This window comes from Phocoena sinus, chromosome 20 (assembly GCF_008692025.1).
Source record: "Phocoena sinus isolate mPhoSin1 chromosome 20, mPhoSin1.pri, whole genome shotgun sequence".
NCBI classification, from domain to species: Eukaryota; Metazoa; Chordata; class Mammalia; order Artiodactyla; family Phocoenidae; genus Phocoena; species Phocoena sinus.
The window spans coordinates 10,788,538-10,806,198 of NC_045782.1; the positions used below are offsets into that span (position 1 = coordinate 10,788,538).

Sequence of the window (17,661 nt, forward strand, 5' to 3'; positions counted from 1 at the left end):
ACACTGTACAAGAAGGAGAGAAAAAGGCAGCAAAGGGATAAACACCACCCCACCCCACCCCCCACTGGGCAGTAATGGGAAGGCTGAAAATAGCTCCTTTTACCACAAGGGATGATTTCAGAATTGCTCAGCTGAGACCAGCCTCACGGGGGGGGGGTGGGAAGTTGGAGGACTGGCGGCGGGGGGGCGGGTATGGCAGGCCAAAGGGAGCTCTGATCAGGAGGACAGCAAGCTAGCAAGCTGGACCATGGCCACAGCAGCCCCAAACCTCCCAAAGACAGACTCGTGGAACAGTTGCAGCCCCTCGAGCCCGCAGCCCGGATCCTGCACACCTAGATCCCCGAGGAGGTCAGGAGCGCAGGACATGACGTGCTCTGCAAACACTGAGCCAAGCAAACACAGGATCGGCGGCAGACGGCTCGGAAGAGGCCTCTCGGATCCACCAGAACTCCACGCCCCTCCCAGACAGAACCCAATGCGTTTCTATTTTTGCTTTCAACCCTTGTTTGGCATCCCCGGCTAACAGACGGCTACTTCCCCTCCCTCCCGAACAACGGGTCATCTAGGAGGGGGAACACCTCCTCGCTGGCCTTCCCTGCCCCAGGTCTGCAAGTTAACAGGCTGACCCTCAAAGCGGAAGATGAGGCTCCAGACAAGCACACACACATCCCTCCACCAGGATACCTGGAGAGAACAGCTTGACGCCCGAGAACTCCGGTTTCTAGAGGCAGATGCATTAGCACCTGCCCCCCTGCCAGCCCTGACCGCCCCAGAACCACAGCGCCCGCCCCCGCAGGTCCTGTATTCACCCCACACTCAGGTCACAGCCCAAGTCCCTGCGTGCCACCCCCAGCCTCAGCCGGGCCCCAGCTTGAGCCGTGACCCCATCCGCGAGCGAACCTCACGAACGCCACCCTGCGGAGAGTCTGGAGGAGGCGGGGTGGGGGCACCACTGCAGGGACCCAGCGCCCACCCACAGCCGCTGACAGGCAGGGGCACCTCACACGCGCGCCCCCCGGTGGCCACACGGCTCTGCAGGCCTCCGCAGGCAGGCAGACTCGGGGCCCTGGAGGTGGGATTTACCTCCGGAGTGACTCACTAAGGCTCCCATTCGTTTGCGAAAGGGGCTGCAGTGTAGCATTTCCCTTCTCTTTAGAAAACAAGAATTGTAGAAGAGGGAGTATAAAGAGATTTGAGGGGGTGGGTGGGGAGCTCAGATCCCATTTGATTTCCAAACTCATCTGTTATGTATTCTCCCCCCACCCCCAGCCCTTCCCCTGGGGGCCCTTGCCGCACCCTTCCACGTGGCTCCTGGCTGAAGATCTGGTGATAGGCTGGGGCCCCGGGACCCCGAAGAGGCAGGTGCTCTCCATGTCCCGGTGCCCAGCTTCCCATTTGTCCTCCCATCCCCACCACCCTTGTGAGGGAGGAGAAGGGAGGAGGTGAGGGCCCAAAAGGCACAGTAAAGCCAGTGGAGAGCGAGGCCAAGAAGGAAAAGAGAGCAGTATTTGAACTGGAGCAAACTCAGAGCTGTCCTGTCCCCCGAACTCTTTCCTTCCCATTCCCCTTTTACAAACGAGGAAACTGAGACCGGAGGGGCAGTTCAAGGGCAACCAGTGACCGAGCCAGGTCTGTTCTTTGTTACACAGTCCAACTCCTAGGAATGCTGAATCCAAGAGAAGAGACTTAAGTTCTAATTCCAGCTCTGCCTCTGACTTTATGTGTGACCCTAGAACCAGACACTTAACATTTCCAGGCCTCAGTTTTCTCATCCATAAAATGGGAACAACATCAGCCCTACTTCAAAGAGATGCTGCCGTGCCATCGGACAGTAAAGCATGTTGACTGCTACCAAAAAATGAGCCAGACTGTCCCCAGGATGATAATCCCTGACGCTCTCCCTCCCTCTCCCAAGCCTGGAATCCCAGAGAATTTCTGGGGGGCACCCAGAGCCTACTGAGTAGCTCCCAGTCCTCAAAGCCTCACTGGTCTTGGGAGTTCACACCCTCTGTCGTTGAAGACACCAGAGCTCAGAGAAAAACCCTTTGCCTTTCTGGCCTCAGTGTCCCACTTGCATAATTAACAGGTAGGACCAGAAGATCTCCAAGCCTCTTCTAGACATGAATTACCACTGTATACTAAGATGTATACGAGAAAACATCCCACTTTCTGGCCAGTCCGACACAGACATGGCCCCAGCAAGGGGGGCCCAGCCATGTCCTCATACCCTGTGTTCCACCACTCGAACACCAGCTAGGACTGGGGCTTCAGGCGCTGGGGGTAGGACTCTGTTTTAACTGTGCTGTCTCTGACTCACCACACCATACCACAGCCAGGGCTAAGACGTAGCAAAGGGTCTCAATCTGGGGACTGCTGGGGCCTGCCAGGTCGGCTGCTGTGACACGTAACTCAGCAGAGGAACCAGAGACTGGCCCAAGCTCCAGCACTTCCCCGACTGCATGGAAGGCCCCGAAGGCTTCCTAGGGGCGGAGTTTTAGAAAGGCCTTGAGTTGGGACACGGTCATCTGATTCGGCCCTAGCCTTCTCCCTCGGAACCTGAAAAGGTGCATTTGCAATCTCCCCGCAGAAACGTGACGCTCTTCCCCAGAAACACTGCGAAGCCATCCAGAACCCTCGGCCTGGGTGAGTCGTGCCTCAAATCTCCTGGCACCCCCGCAGAGTCCTGAGAATCCCAGAGTTGGTTCCTTTCCCAAGCTTCCAAATGCTCTGTCCTCTGAGAGCTCTGGCCACTCCCCACACCACCACCTGGGAGCCGTGAAGCAGGGGGCCCAGAAGAGGGTCTGGCTTTGGGATGTGAGGGGGCGGCTGACTCGGCAGAACAAGGTCCCAGCCAAAACTCTGGAAACACAGGTTCTGGGCCCAGCTCTGCCACCACCTTCTTCTGTGGCCTTGGGCAAATACCCCACACCGCAGGCCTCAACGTCCCCTCGTGGTGAGGGCTGTGAACATGAGTTTCTGGAAGCGTCCTCTCAGCTCTCCCACTATAGGATCAGTATTTTACTCACTCGAATTACTGGGTTTGATACAGTCCAGCCCGCTGGCTCCGCCCCTCAGAGCAGAGGTCAACACTTGGCAGCAAATAAACTGGTTCCTCCAGCCTGGAAGGCCCAGCCCTGTGGCCCCAGCCCCGCCTCTCCAGATGGTCCTGGCCCAGCCTGAGAGGTTCCAAGACCCTCTTGGCTGTTGTCTCTGTTCCTGCCCGGCACGGCCTTCCACTTGCCCTGCCCCCGGGTGGGCAGACACCCCTGCCAACCTGCTGGGGTGTGGAGGGAGGCGTAGAGGGGGCCAGGGAGGAAGGGAGGGACCGTGCGGCTGGCAAGAACCAGCACAAACTCTTCCCAACTAAGACAGCCCAGCCAGGCTGGCCTCGCTTTGCCCCCACAGGAGCAGCCAGAGGGATCTGTCAAAACACCCAAGCTGGGCTTCCCTGGTGGCGCAGTGGTTGAGAGCCCGCCTGCCGATGCAGGGGACACGGGTTCGTGCCCCGGTCCGGGAGGATCCCACATGCCGCGGAGCAGCTGGGCCCGTGAGCCATGGCCACTGAGCCTGCGCGTCGGGAGCCTGTGCTCCGCAACGGGACAGGCCACAACAGTGAGAGGCCCGCATACCTCAAAAAAAACCCCCAAAACACCCAAGCCTTACACAACCCTCCCATCCCCCATGCTCTCCGGAGCTCCTCTCGGCCTTCTGCAGCCCCCTAGGGATGCTTCACCCCAGCCAGACAGATTTCGCCACCTTTGGGCACCTCCTCCCCCCCCCACCCCCATTCTCACCCGCCATACCTACACCTTTCCCATCCCACCCTCCTAGCCTCACCTGCCCGTGGAAGCCTGCCCCTTGCCACCTGCCTGTCCAAATTCTGCCAGCCTTTAAGGCCCAACTTCTAGAGATATTCAGCCTTCGCTGTTTCAAGCCCCCACTGGCCTCCTCTCTATCTGCACTGCACTTGAGGCCTGCCGCCACGGGTAGCTCTGTGCATTTCCCGGCCCCTCCCCACTGCCAGCCCTCACCTCCCTACTGCAGACTTTCATCCCCAAGGTAGGCCTCTCTCCTCCTTTGTCCGCTAGACGGAGCGCTCCCTCAGGGCAAGACCAATGGCCCTCCTCCTCTTGCCTTTTCTCTCAAGACTGGATACAGGGCACCATAACGATCCTGTTCTGTGTGCTGAAATCTCCCCAGAGATTTGGTAGTCGCCCGTTGGGGATCCACCCTCTGCCATTTATCCAATCCTTTCTAGGACTTGATTACATTTTCTCTTGTACCTGGGCTCTCCTGGCAGCATGGAAGTCCCTTTCACTGCCTTCCTTCAGCTCCTGTGTGACACGGTTGACACGGCCATGGCTGGCTGCTCAGGCTGTGCACTGCACAGGTCTGGGACGCCTTCGCTAGACTACAATGTGATGACCTTGGAGTCATGCCCTATGGTGGCCCTGAGGCGCAAACCCCTATCTCTAGTCAGTGGCTCCCCTGACCAGTTTTAGACGGAACACGTCACAGGTCAGAGAGCACACTCCCTCATTCACAGTCTAGCTTCTCACAGCCTTCAGCCTCCTTTGGTTCTAACAGCACCCTCTTCTCCGCCAGAGTGAAGGCCTGATCATTTCTGACTGACCATCAGCCTGTCCATCCACGGTAGATGGTCCTGAATAGCCACTCCTGTCTGAGTTACAGCCCTTCCTTGGGCCTCAGTTTCTCTAGCTGTAAAGAGAGGGACTGGGGCTCCTACCTCCAAGGATTCCCTTTGTTCTAAAGCTCACCAGTCCATCCTACACAGATTTTGACATCCGTGCACACATCACCACATGTTGTCTCCAAGTCAGCGAGCTTAGAAGCCTTAGGAAGAGAAGGGACCTTTACAAAATGCAAAGGAGCCTGGAAGAGCTAAGAAGAGGACGAGCAATCCCATCTTGCTGAGGTCAATCCTAAAGGCTCCTTGCGGTGGCGGCTGAGGCTGGGAGAAGAGCCTGGGCGGTTTGATCCACAGAGGAGGGGAATCTGTGCTACCCTGAGGGAAAGGGCCAAGCGTGAAGCTGCAGCAGGAAAGACAAAATGTTAGCGCACCAGGCACTGGTGCTCAAAGCAGAGCAGTTTTTCACCTGTCACTGGAACAAATTCCCACGGACTCTCAGTCTAGAGACCAATGCACCCACAGACCAAGGTGGAGGGGCTGGAACCGCATCTTTGTGCTGTGAGGGGGGCAACCTACGAGGGTAGCAATGGAGAAAATCCAGTACTCGAAGTCCTTACAGCCTGGGTCTACATCTAAGCTCTGCCCAGACCCTCTGGGCCACCTGGAGGGAGCTATTTCTCCCAGTACCTGTTTCCAGATGTTTTAAAAAGGGAAGAGTAACACTTCCTGCCTCCCGGCACGGCTGTGCACAGTGCCTGATACCTAGGACAAGCAGCAATTGTTAACTGCGGCTGTGATGACAGTGCTCTCGGGCAGGTGATCTGTGCAAGGGGTGTGCATGTACTTGCACACCACACACACACACAGGCAGCAGAGGCGCGGGGGCAGTGGGCGGGACACACACCCTGCCATGTGCCCTATGGGAGGAGGGGGGTGGGTAAGGACCCAGGGAGACAGCCTTTTCCAGCTGCCTGGGGTGAAAGGGGAGGGGAGTGAGAAAGGGGGTGTTTACACGTCTTCCGTACTTGCTGTCTCACACAACCAGCCCCACCCCAAGAGGACTCCTCAGGGACAGAACGGGAGTGTATTCTCAGGCATCCATATCACACACCCAGCATGTGTACAGGGGCATCCGGCCCCGGCCCTTGGTCAGAGCAGCATTTGCGGGGTGGCAGTGGATTGACACAGCCCAGCGGTATCCAGCCCAAGTGTGTGCAGGGGTGAACTCACACTCATGCCATCACTGTCGTCGCTGGTGGGTAGAGGGTGGGGTTCGTGCCAGCCCAATGTCGAGTCCAAGGGGATGGCATGGCACCTGCCAACGTCACAGGCTGGGTGTGAGTTCACGGTAGATTTACACATGCCAGCCTCCCAAGCCAGCCCTGCTGTGTCCAGGCTTGCCGCCACCGTCGTTCCACCGCCCTCCCAAGGCACCATGAGCCCGAAGAGCGCAAATAGGATCAGAGTCTCCACCACCTCCTGGTCCCAGAGCCCAGCTCCGGGCCTGGCACAAAGCAGATGTTGGCGAATGATCGTCTGGCTGAACGAATGAATGAACGAATGACTAACGCCCACTCCCTCACACCACGGGCCACACGGCCTGTGTCTGGGGGAGGGCAGAGCCCTGGGGACCCCAGAAGAGGCCCCGCTTCAGACCTCCACACCTGAGGCTCTGCCTCCCAGGGTCCGGAAGGGGGGAGGGGGGAACGGCTCACTGGCCGGTGCGGAGCGGGGCACCCCTCCTTCCTCAGAAGAAATCTGGGTCTCCTGACTGAGCTGGGGGCGGGGGGGGGGGGGGGTTGTCGCGTCCTGGATAGAGCGAGCGGCCGGACAAGGGGGCGCGTCCTGGTTGGCGCTGGGGGGCGTGGGATGGAGCGGCGGCCGCGGGACCTCGCCTTCGGTCCCCGCGCCCGGCTCTGCCCAGGGCCTCGGGAGGGCGGCGAGAGCTCCCCACCGCCGGGCTGGGCAGAGGCGCCGCAGACCTGGCCCTTTCCGGCGGGGCGGTGGCGAGGGGACGCGGTGTCCCACGAGGTGACCGGGGGCGCAGGAAGGGCGCGGGGCGCGCGGAGCCCCCTCTCCACTCTCCCGGGGGCCGGCCGCGCCGCCGCCCCCTCAGCCCGCCCGGAACCTCCGCCCACCTGCGCCGGGGGCTCACCTGGGCCGGCGCCCCCAGCTCGAGACGCGCGGGTCCCTCCCCCCGGCGGCGGCCCAGCCCTCCCGGCGCCCGCCCTCACCTGCACGGCCCGCCTTGGCCATGGCCCGGCCGGCGGGCTCCGGCGGCGCTGCCCGCTCTCCTCGCGGCTCCCAGCCCGGCCACGGCCGCCCAGCCGCCTCCGGCCGCGAGCGGACTCCGAGCGCCGCGCGCCGCGCCCCCGCCCCGCTCGCCGCGGCCGCCGCCACCGCAGCCGCCGCCGCCTCGCCGCTCCCTCCCGCTCCCTTAAAGGCGCCGAGCGGCGGCCGCGCCGGCCCCCCCGCGCCGCCGGGGAGGGACTGACGGAGGAAGGCGCCCAACGCCGCCCCCGCGGGCCCGCACCCCTGCCCGGGGCCGCGGCCGCCACTCCAAAACGCTCCGCTCCGAGCCCCGGACGGGCGCAGAGACGTTGAGGCGCTGCGGTCCAGGCGGAGATGCGCACGCGGACCGCGAGTCGGGGGCGAGAGCCACTGAGACTGGGCGCTAGAGACACCCCTGGGGCCGAAACACCGACGGGGAGAGGGGGAGAGAAATTCGGAGGAGATTCGAGACCCTGGCACCTGGAGAGTGACAGAGAGCAGAGAGGAGAGAGAGAAAGGAAGAACGGGCACCGGGAGGCTCCCGCGAAGCCAAGAGGGAGGTGTCTCCAGGGATCCGAGGCAAGAGATGGACCCCTCCATCAGCCCCAACTCCAGGCTGTCGTTTCTAGGATCCACAACCTGGACCTGAACTAGCCTCAGAGGGGAAGGGATTTCTGTGCCCTTAGTTCTAAAGGAACTTGTAAAATACACGTAAAGCCCACCTGGGATTCCAGGCTGGAGCAGTCTGGGGAGGCCAGGAGCCTAGCTGTGAGCTGTAGCCCCCTTTGCTTCCCACACCTGGGACGCAGACATCCTGGTGAACAGTCCCAGCGGAGGCTGGGGAGGCTGGGGTTGTGGCTTCTGCCTGGTGGCAGCCGGGGATCCACAGCCCAGCCCCAGCAGGGGGCGGGAGAAGGCCAGCCGTTTTCGGTGGCGCCTGGGTGGTAGCCAGATGGGAGGCCCCAGGGGAGAGCAGTCCTCTCCCTAGCTCAAGGCTGGGCCAGGTCGGTGGGCCCAGCAGATGTCTGCCCAGCCTTTGGCAGCTCCCAACATCCCCAAAGCCGGCTGCCTGGCTCAGCTGCTGGAAAGGGCTAGGGGGTATCTGTTCTCAGATGACCTTTCAATTCCCACCAAAACATCCCTTGAGAAGATGCCCTCTGCTTCCTTCTGAGGAACTGGGAAGCTAAAGCCCAGTTACCGTCTGTAGCCAGGCACCTCACACACCCTGTCCCACACCCGCCTTCCAGGGAAAAGGATAATTCCCCCCTTAGGGTAGCCACTGTCCTGACTCCAGGGTCCCATTAGCCCCTCTATGGAAACGGGGCACATATGGTGCTGAAAGGGTCCTCAGTGGGCATTTAGCCCAGCACCCCACCCCCCGGGGCTTTGTCTCCATCCACCGGATCCCCATCAAGTGGCCCTTCAGCTCCTGGTGTATTACATCCAAGGACAGGGAGCTCAGTACCTCAAGCAAGAGTTCTTCCATCTTTGGATGCTGCTGACCGTGAGAAGGTTTCCCCTCATTTGAACTGAAATCTGCCCCTCAGATGACCCACCTGTGGGTCCTTCTCTGGCCTCACTCAACAGAACCAAGGGCCCTCTGTCTAAACTCCCTAGTGTGGCTTCACCAAGAGGGACCAACCATCCGGGTTTGCCAGAGATTCCTGGTTTTAGCACTGAAAGTCCCACATCCCAGGGAACCCCTCAGTCCCCAGAGTTCTGGGTCCCAGAACCAGACAGCGGGGCTGACCAATAGACAAAATTTCAGAAGCTTCGAGGTTGAAGCCAGAGCTCTTGGCCGGTGTGTGCCATCCATCGCCAGCTGGGAGCGTGTGAGTGAATCCCTGCAGCCTTTCCCCATTACTCGGGCCTGGTGGAGGCAGGGACAGCAATGAGTGGACAGGCAGTATGCTCGGGGCTTCACATATATCATGTCTTTTAACCCTCAGGCAGTTGGTACGTTAATACCCTCGGATGTCTTGTATTATCCCCAGTTTACACATAGGAAAGGGAGGCTGAGAAAGTTCCGTGCTTGTGTTTATGCAGGATAAACTTAGAGCCTATGTTCTATCCCTCGGGCCTGGTTCTCACCCTTCCCTGCAGGCAGGGCACAGTCAGAGGCCTGACTGCCTGGATAATGTCCAGGTTCGGCCACCTGGTCTGTGGGTGTGAGTTGTCACAGAGGAACAATAAAGCAGCCTCAGAGGGGACACACCCGGGCCTGAGCACCTCCTGGGGCCCTTGGCTCACAGCGGCAGCAGGGACCACAGTCTGGCAGGGGCCCTACTTCCAGGCAGCACTGCGCGCGCGCGTGCGTGCGTGCGTGTGTGTGTGTGTGTGTGTGTGTGTGTGTGTGTATTTCATAGGCAAACACATCCTGCTCAGGGAAGATGCTCCCTGAGGTGGGCACTGAGACCCCTCCCACCTCTCCGTCCAGTCACCACAAACCCTTGGGAGGGGGTGGGTGGGGCAGGTAAGGGGAGACACCGAGTTGACGGGAGTTACAGAAATCATCTAGCCAGACCCTCCTCCACGCCCCCATTTCTCAGATGGGAAGACAATGGGCCAGAGATGGAGGAGGCTTGCCACATGACAACCCACTTCCGGGATCCATCCGTGGCTTCTCCACTTTGGACCTCCACCACAGCCCCAGCCCCCGTCTGAAGATCAGTGCTGCTGCGTGGATCTGGAGTCCAACAGGGAATGTGGGGCCCTGGCCCCCCAGGGCAGCTCCTGAATGCATGGGCTGTGACCTGCTACCAAGGAATTTGTGGCCCTGCCTTCAGATAGAGCAAGCACATCAGGACTCAAGGCCATTAGATTAACCGGTGGGAGTTAACTTCCTGCGTCAGAAGAATTGTCCTTAATTGAAGAAAGGAATAACTAGCAATTTGGAGACGCTGACCTCAGCTGCCCGCAGGAGAGAGAAGCCAGAGTCAGCCGGCGCTTCCTGGGCTGCCCAGCTCTGTGACTGAGAGACGGGGTCAGGGTTCCAGACAGGATCTTTCCTCTGGAACCCGCTGCCCAGACCCTTTCCTCTGCCCACAGCCTGTTGAGCTTCCGCCTCTGGAGTAGCCAGTTGCCCCCCGGGCCCAGCCAAGCACTCCAGCCTAGAGAACTGGGAGAAAAGTGTAGAGGCCAGTGCTACCTGGTCCCCAGGAGAATGTGAACACAGATGTGGATGGAGCAAAGAGGTCCAGGCGGGTGTGGAGAGGAACATGGCTGGGGTGACCCCTCCACATGACAGACCCAAGGCCTGGGTATCCATCCCGGGCAGGTGGTGTCCCGGCACTTGGAGAGGTAAGTGACCGTCATCAAGAGCCATCGTGGCCCCGTGGAAAGGCAGCCACGCCAGGTTACACTCATTTCCTTTTTGGACACGTCGCAACCGGTGGAGTTCGGTATTGCAGTGCCTGCTGGGCCTGGTATGGCCGCTGTCCAACTCTCTGATGGTGACTTGCACGGAAGTCAGGAGCAGGACAGTGGTCTGGTTAAGTGACTTAACCCCTGTCCACTGCTGATGGACGCCAACAGAAGGAGGCCTGGGGCAGGACCAGGGCCAGCTCGAGCCCGGCAGCAAAGGCGCCAGTGAGTCCCTCGGCCTCTGCCGGTGTCACGTGGGTCTCTCTCACCCGAGCTGCTGGAAACGCCTTCCCTCCCTGCAGTGTCTCCTGTCCTGGCTCTAGCCGTCCGGGCCCCTCCTCGCTGGTTCCCACACTTTAAAGAAACTTAGGGGTTGTCCACTGCCATGAGGCTCGCCCCCAATCACGAAAGCAGCCCCCCTAGGAATAGCTGCTTTTCTTTGGAGCCTTCCAGAACAACCGGGAGTGGCTGGTTTGTTCTCACCATCGCCTTCTCGCACCAGGCTTCTGCCCACCATCCGGGACACTGGGTAGAATGTGCCTTCGCATCTAGAGCTCTTCTTCTTCTCCTTGCTGGGAGCTGTGGCTTATCTAGTCCGTGCTTCCACCTTCAACCTTAAGAAGGGTTAGGACCCTGCCTGTCCCCTTGCCTGCTGGCGAGGGCCCGTTCCCAGCAGTTACACTAATAACCCCAGCCTCACGTTCACAGCAGATCCTGTGAAGGAGGCACTGGGTCACCAAGGTTCTCATTTGTGATCTCACGCAGAGGCAGGAAGATTCCCTTAAGATCAACACAAATGACCTCTTAGGTGAGCCCCAGACCCCTGTGTAAGAACCCCTGGCCAGGAAAGACCCCCACCCACCCACCCACCGACCTAGTAGACCAAGGTGAATGCTCTACCTTTACATAGACCATGGTCCCCCCTCTATGCCCACAAGGGTGGGCCGCAAAATCTAGATGACATTCACATTCCTGCATCCTCAGTATTTTCGAAAGATGCTTGGAGACATCTTGCAGAACCTGTTGAACAAGACCTCCCCCGGTTTTACTTGAGTGCTGAGATGACCCGAGGCTCAAGTTTAGATTTTATTTCATCGATTGCTGTTTACGCGGCTTCACTGTTCTTCCGAGTGGGGTGCGCTGGTAGATGGGATTTTGGAGAGAGGGTCTGGAGAGGCCGAAGGGAGATTTTTTAAGAAAAGAGGGGGTTGGGTGGAGGCAGAGAGATGTGGCCGCGGCTCTAAGGAATGAGCTGATTTAAGAGGCTGCCCAATGGGTTAGCAATTTATCTCCTCTTTCAGCGCTTGCAGTTGGAGCTGTGTTTTGTGTTTGTTTGATGTCAAGACTGTTGAGATTGGCCTCAAGCAAGACCAGTTGTCTTCAAGTTATATTTAGACCAAATACAAACGAGGAACTGGCTGAAAATCTGAAACGCACTGCAAGAGTGGTCCTTGGAGTCTACACTCCCGCAAACGTGCATCAGTGCCAGCAGCCCCAAACAAGCATGTACCAAAGCTCCGACCTCAGACTCGTTGCTCCCCTGCCCTGGCCCCCCACACGACATTGTTTATGACAGATTCCAGAACACAGAGAAGCAAACACAGGTATAGATGATAAGGCACTAAGGAAACAATAGATCAGCCCGTGCGTCCTGATTACTAATGTAACTGATTGACGAGGCAGGAAATCACAACCAGATTATGTAAATAGATTATGTATCAGACTTTATTGGCACCTAGTAGAATACCTACACCCATTAGGGCTCTTGTACACCTTTTTTTCAGATACGGCTTTGCTCAGGCTCCACAACTCGGCATGGTCCTTGCTCTGGACCCCTACAAGGTCCCAGCTCTGGCCATGCTGGCTGAGTACCAGGATGGCAGTGCTTGAAGGTCCTGAGGGAATCATCTAGACCCAAACCACCTTTATCTATTGTGTTTGAACCCGAGATGCACCTAATAGGATATAATAGGATTTGGTATTACCAGCTCATGGCATCTCCTAGCAGTCTCAGCAGAGTCTTTTTTTTTTTTTTTTTTTGGTCTCTTTCTGTCCTCACCCCCAGTCCATTCCTCTCTTCCAAATGCTGTGCGCTTTTCCCATCTAACTTCAGAAGCTCTTTCTCCTGTCTGTGTAGCCTAAACATTATATACCTGCATGGATGCATTTAAAACATTACATAATGGGGCTTCCCTGGTGGTGCAGTGGTTGAGAGTCTGCTTGCCGATTCAGGGGACATAGGTTCGTGCCCCGGTCCGGGAAGATCCCACATGCCGCGGCGCGGCTGGGCCCGTGAGCCATGGCCGCTGAGCCTGCGCATCCGGAGCCTGTGCTCCGCAACGGGAGAGGCCACAGCAGTGAGAGGCCCGCGTACCGCAAAAAAAAAAAAAAAAAAAGGTATTTAAAACATTACATAATGGCCCCATGGCTAGCCCGTTCTGCTTCTTACTTTCCCCCCTTTAATATTGTTTTCAGATCTATTCATACTGATATTTATGGATTTGGCAGGTTCCTTTCGATGATAATGTTTCCTAGTGTGATAAGACCTCATCTTGTATTTCCTCATCCCCTCTTGATGGGCATTTAGTTTTCACAGCCCTTCGCTGCTACAGATACTGCTGCAACAAACATCCCCCGCATTTCTTGGGTTTCTCTGTGTCAAAGATTCTCTGGGGCACATACACAGCACTGGAACTGTAGGGCCATTGGGAACACGCAGATTTCCCTAATCACCACATCAGTAAGCTGCTCTCGAGAGAGTGTTCTGCCAATACCCTCATTTGATGGATATTAAGACCGAGGCCCAGAGCAGGGAAGGGCCTTGTCCTAGTTTAGAACCTGACTGTTCTGACTTCCAGCCCAGTCTCCATCCACTCAGCACACTCCACACTCCCTGTCTCCCACGGAGAGAGCAGGGCAGCTGCAGCCTCACTGAGCAGGCAGCTCGGCCTGTGATACAAATTTCATCTCTCTCCTCCAGGTCCGAGCACAGTGGTACCCACCACATGCCTCCCCAGGAGGGGATGGAGAAGAAGGTGGGCAGTCTGAGCTGAAGTCAGCAGAGAAAGGCCTCCTATTCACCAGGAATAAACCCTGGCAGCCCCCATGGCCCGAGTGTGATATAAGCTCCCGCTGCAGATCTGCCCCACCCTGCCCTCTCCATAGAGGCATCATTTGTACTTGCTGATACAGATCTCAAAGTGTATTAGTCTTAACTCCCCAGAGAGGACCCCACACTGCTGGGGCTCAGGCAGCTGCTGAAGAGAAGCCAAGACAGAGTCACCGGGGGGAGGGAACCCCTAAGAAAGGGTCATTCTGTCCATCCTTCTGCCTCCAGACTTTACTACAGCCTTCAGCTCTCTCTGTTAGGCTAGCTGGGAAGCTCTTCTTCACATCTGCTCTATTTCTCTCCAGCTGTAACAACAATAACAGGAATAGATTTGCTGAGTGACTACTATGTACCTGGAAATGTTTTAAGTACTTTTCATGTGTTACCTCATTTAATCCTTACAGCAGCATAATGAGGGAGGCATTATTCTAACCATCCCCATTTCACAGATAAGAAACTGACACTCAGAGAGGCTAGGTATCTTTCTTTAGGTCACACAGCTAGTAAGTGGTTGGACCAAGTATTCCAACCCAAGCCCTAGGATGTCTGTGATTCTGACCTTAACCTCTAGAGAGAAGAAGACAAGAAATAAATAAGACAAAGGCAAGACACAGGAAACTGAGAGGCTGAGGCTCTGCCACTAACTCCAGGTACAGCCTCAGACAGCTCACCGCCCTGCCCTGTCTATACTAGATTCACAGGTTTCCCAGAACCTTTCCGCTGGGCTCTGACCCCGTGGTTTTCCAAAGCCCACATTCAAGATGCTCTGGCAGGTGAAGAAGCTGAGTCAGCAGGAGTCTCCAGGGCACAGATGCTGCGGCCTTGGCCCAGGCAGAGGCCTCTTGGGGCTATCAGCCCATATCCCCTGGCCGGATCTCATCCCCTGGCCGGATCTTGTGGGTGGGTGCTGCTGGGGCTATCTATTCTTATTGGAATTTGAATGCTTCAGGTCAGAGTGACTGAAAGGCTGAATTTTACAAGGGTTTTGAAAGCGAATTGACTCCACTTATTAAAGATATACTAGATTACTCGCTGAGTGAAAGGACGCTCCAGGGACTCCAGGCCTTTCTTGAAGACAGAAACATCCCTTTCCGAGCCCAGCCGCTGCCAGTAAACCACAGGGGGAGACATTGCACTGGGCAGGTGTCAACTAAATTACCGGCTGAAGGATCGCAGTCCATCAAGGAAACATCCTGGCCTAGAAGGGCTGCAGGTGAATAAGGAGGCAGCTGTAGAAATCCCCTCTGGTTATTTTATGCAAATCCATTTCTAAAGGCAGGAAGGCAAAGACTACAAGGAACGTATTCACGGGAAGACTTGACTTTTGGTCATGAAATGTATAAGGGAGAGAGAGGGATGAAGGGTGTTTGGTGCTCCAGAATGTGACGCACAGGACCGATGCCAGGTAGGGGTCAAGACACTGCTTGTTTTCAGACCCAGAGTCCTAGGGGAGTGAGTCCTAGGTGGGCGGGGGCTGGGAGGTTGTTCATCTATGCCTCTGAGGATGTTGGACAGTTTGAAGGGTATCTGGACTCAGGGCTGGAATTGGAAGGACCTCCAGACCCCACTCACCGCATCCAACTCCAACTCAGCGGACCCAGCACCTCACTGTACAGATGGGGAAGCTGGGCCCCAGGTACTGGGGGTGGGAAGCGGGGAGTCACAAACAGGGCATTGGGCTTCCCTGGTGGCGCAGTGGTTAAGAATCCGCCTGCCAATGCAAGGGACACGGGTTCGAGCCCTGGTCTGGGAAGATCCCACATGCCGCAGAGCAACTAAGCCCGTGCGCCACAACTGCTGAGCCTGCGCTCTAGAGTCCGTGAGCCACAACTACTGAGCTCACACGCCTAGAGCCCGTGCTCTGCAACAGGAGAAGCCACCGCAATGAGGAGCCCGCGCACCGCAACAGAGTAGCCCCCGCTCACCGCAACTAGAGAAAGCCCGTGCACAGTAACGAAGACCCAACACAGCCAAAAATAAATAAATAAAATAAATAAATTTATTAAAAGAAAAAGCAAAAAACAGGGCATTGGTGGCAGGGGGTCTCCAGGTTCATCTCTCAGGGCTCTCTCCTCACACTCCTGCGTGGAGGTGGAGGGAGTGTTGCTGGCTTGTGGAAAGGAGTCTTTTCTACTCTCTTTGACCCCCTCCATCCCATCTTGCCAGGAGAAGTGGGGGGTGTTGCTGGTGCCCAGGTAGCATTTGCGTGTGGAAGTAACACGAGGTCCAGACGGTGTGCGTGCAACACAGATGCTTCCTATTGTAGCAGGCACAGACTCGGGCTCTCTTAAGCAAAAGGGAATTTATTGGCGGGCTGCCGGGGCTGAGGCTGCAGGGACAGGCTTGGAGAGCAGACAGGAACAAAGGCAGCTCAGAGGGCAGAGAACTGTAAAGCCCAACAGCCATCTCGTGGCAGAACAATTTGGCCTGAGGGTCACTCCCTGCACCTTGGACAGCCCCACCGCTGAGTGGGTTCTACAGGAACCTCATCTTTGCACCACTCATTCAAGCCAGGTCTGATTGGCCGAGGCTGGGACGTGGCAGCACGTCCCAGGTTCCAGCAGTGGGAGAGGGAGCTCTGAGAATCCTGCCATGGCAGATGGGCTCCTGCATTCCCAGGACTCTATTCCAAGGGCACTGGGAGTGTCCCACATGAAAGGCTGCATCGTGCGTTCCAAATCACTTGGATATTGGGGGCTGCGTCATCTCATGGATGACATAGCCCCTGCAATCCCCGCAAAACTCAACCCTGAAGACTTGCCAAAATTAAGGGTTCCAAAAGTCTTCGGGAGAGTGTTGTCTGCTGTTTAGAGTCATCTGGCACTGGCATCCTCCGTGCACGAGGGTCCTGGTGTGTCCCCGGCAGGAAGGTTCTGGGAAGGGGCTGGATTAACTGCACAACTACATGGAGAGGCTGTCAGTCCTTCCACAGTGCTTTTTAGTCCAGGCTGCCGCAGGCTGTATGGTTTTAAATGTTCCAACGTTACAATATTTCATATTTGGGAATTAAGCACAACTATGGTTTTCAGAGTTCAAATTATATTTCAAGCTATAGAGAGTAAAATTTAACAACTTGGCCCGAGATTCAGTAGATTTCTGCTCCCCTCCCCACCATGAGTTATTAGAAATTCCTAGGGTGGGGAAATGAGTTTTTTTTCTGTGCATCAAAAGGGAGCATGGCCTAAAAAATTAGAGGAAACACTGGTGGAGCTGACAAGCCCCACTTTCACTATTGATTTCCTACCAGACCCGTCCTTGCTCTGCAGAAAAGGGGGTAATAAACCCTCCTCTGTCTACCTCAGAGTAAGAGGTTAGAAAATGCTTTGTGATGGGGGCACGGCTTGTACCTAGACGGCTTCGGAGAGAACTACAGGGGAAGAGGCCGGACCCCAGAATCATTCAGTTCAGGGTTCCTTAACCAGGCATCCAGGCCAGCCTGGATCTGGGGATTGCCAGCCCCCTGACATGGCACTGCAGGTGTGTGTATGTACATGCACACGTGTTATGTGTACATATAATGTGTGCGCACGCATGTATATGTATGTACATGTGTTTGTGTATGTGTGTGTTTTCTGAGGAAAGGGCCCATAGCTTTTTCCAGATTTTTAAAGGGATTTTTACTGAAACAGCAAGAACTCCTATTTCGTCCATCCCTTTGTGCGGATGGGATACAGGCCCCCTGAGTTAGTGTGGGGAGTCTGGGGCATGTTCGTGTCTAACCTGTGAATGATTATGTGAGTTAATTAAAAGCGTTGGCAGAGCTAAGCCCGCATCCCTGTGTCCTCCCACGGCAAGGTGGCCTTCTGCCACGCCTGCCACAGGTCACAGGGCTGCAGCAGTGCCCGACGCCTGGGTCTCAGGCCCCAGCGTGCCCTCCCCGGGCAAGGACGACAGGATCAACACTGACAGGAAGGCCGACACCCTGAGGCCCGGCCTAGATTGTCCTCGCAAAGACCCCACGGCTCAGCGGGCCCTGCATCTGTTCCAAACATGCCTGGGATTTCTTTTTGACACTAAAGTAAATGTTGGCTGGAGAGCCACCTACGTGGCTGACGGAGGCTGCCGGCTTCTCATTGGAGGGCCGGGAGGAAATTCTGCAGGTCTTTGAGGCTTGCCAAGACTCCTCCGTCACACTGAGCAAATATAAAACCCATTACCAAGAGCTAATAAAGGCGAGGAGACCAGGCTGAGGACAAGCCGAGGGTGCAGCGGGCCCGGGCGGGTGGGGCTCCGTGGGCTCCCCCTCTGCTGCTCAGCCTTCAATATT

At 56.8% G+C, this 17,661-nt stretch overlaps 1 protein-coding gene across 1 annotated transcript in view; it reads right to left on the reverse strand.

The window, feature by feature from the left end:
• Positions 1-7,000, reverse strand: part of PITPNM3 (PITPNM family member 3) — a 92,520-nt gene extending 85,520 nt beyond the window's left edge. The window contains 1 exon segment of the mRNA XM_032617816.1: positions 6,886-7,000. Coding sequence (XP_032473707.1) covers positions 6,886-6,907 — 22 coding nt within the window. The 5' untranslated portion in view covers positions 6,908-7,000.
• Between the last annotated feature and the right edge of the window lie 10,661 nt (positions 7,001-17,661).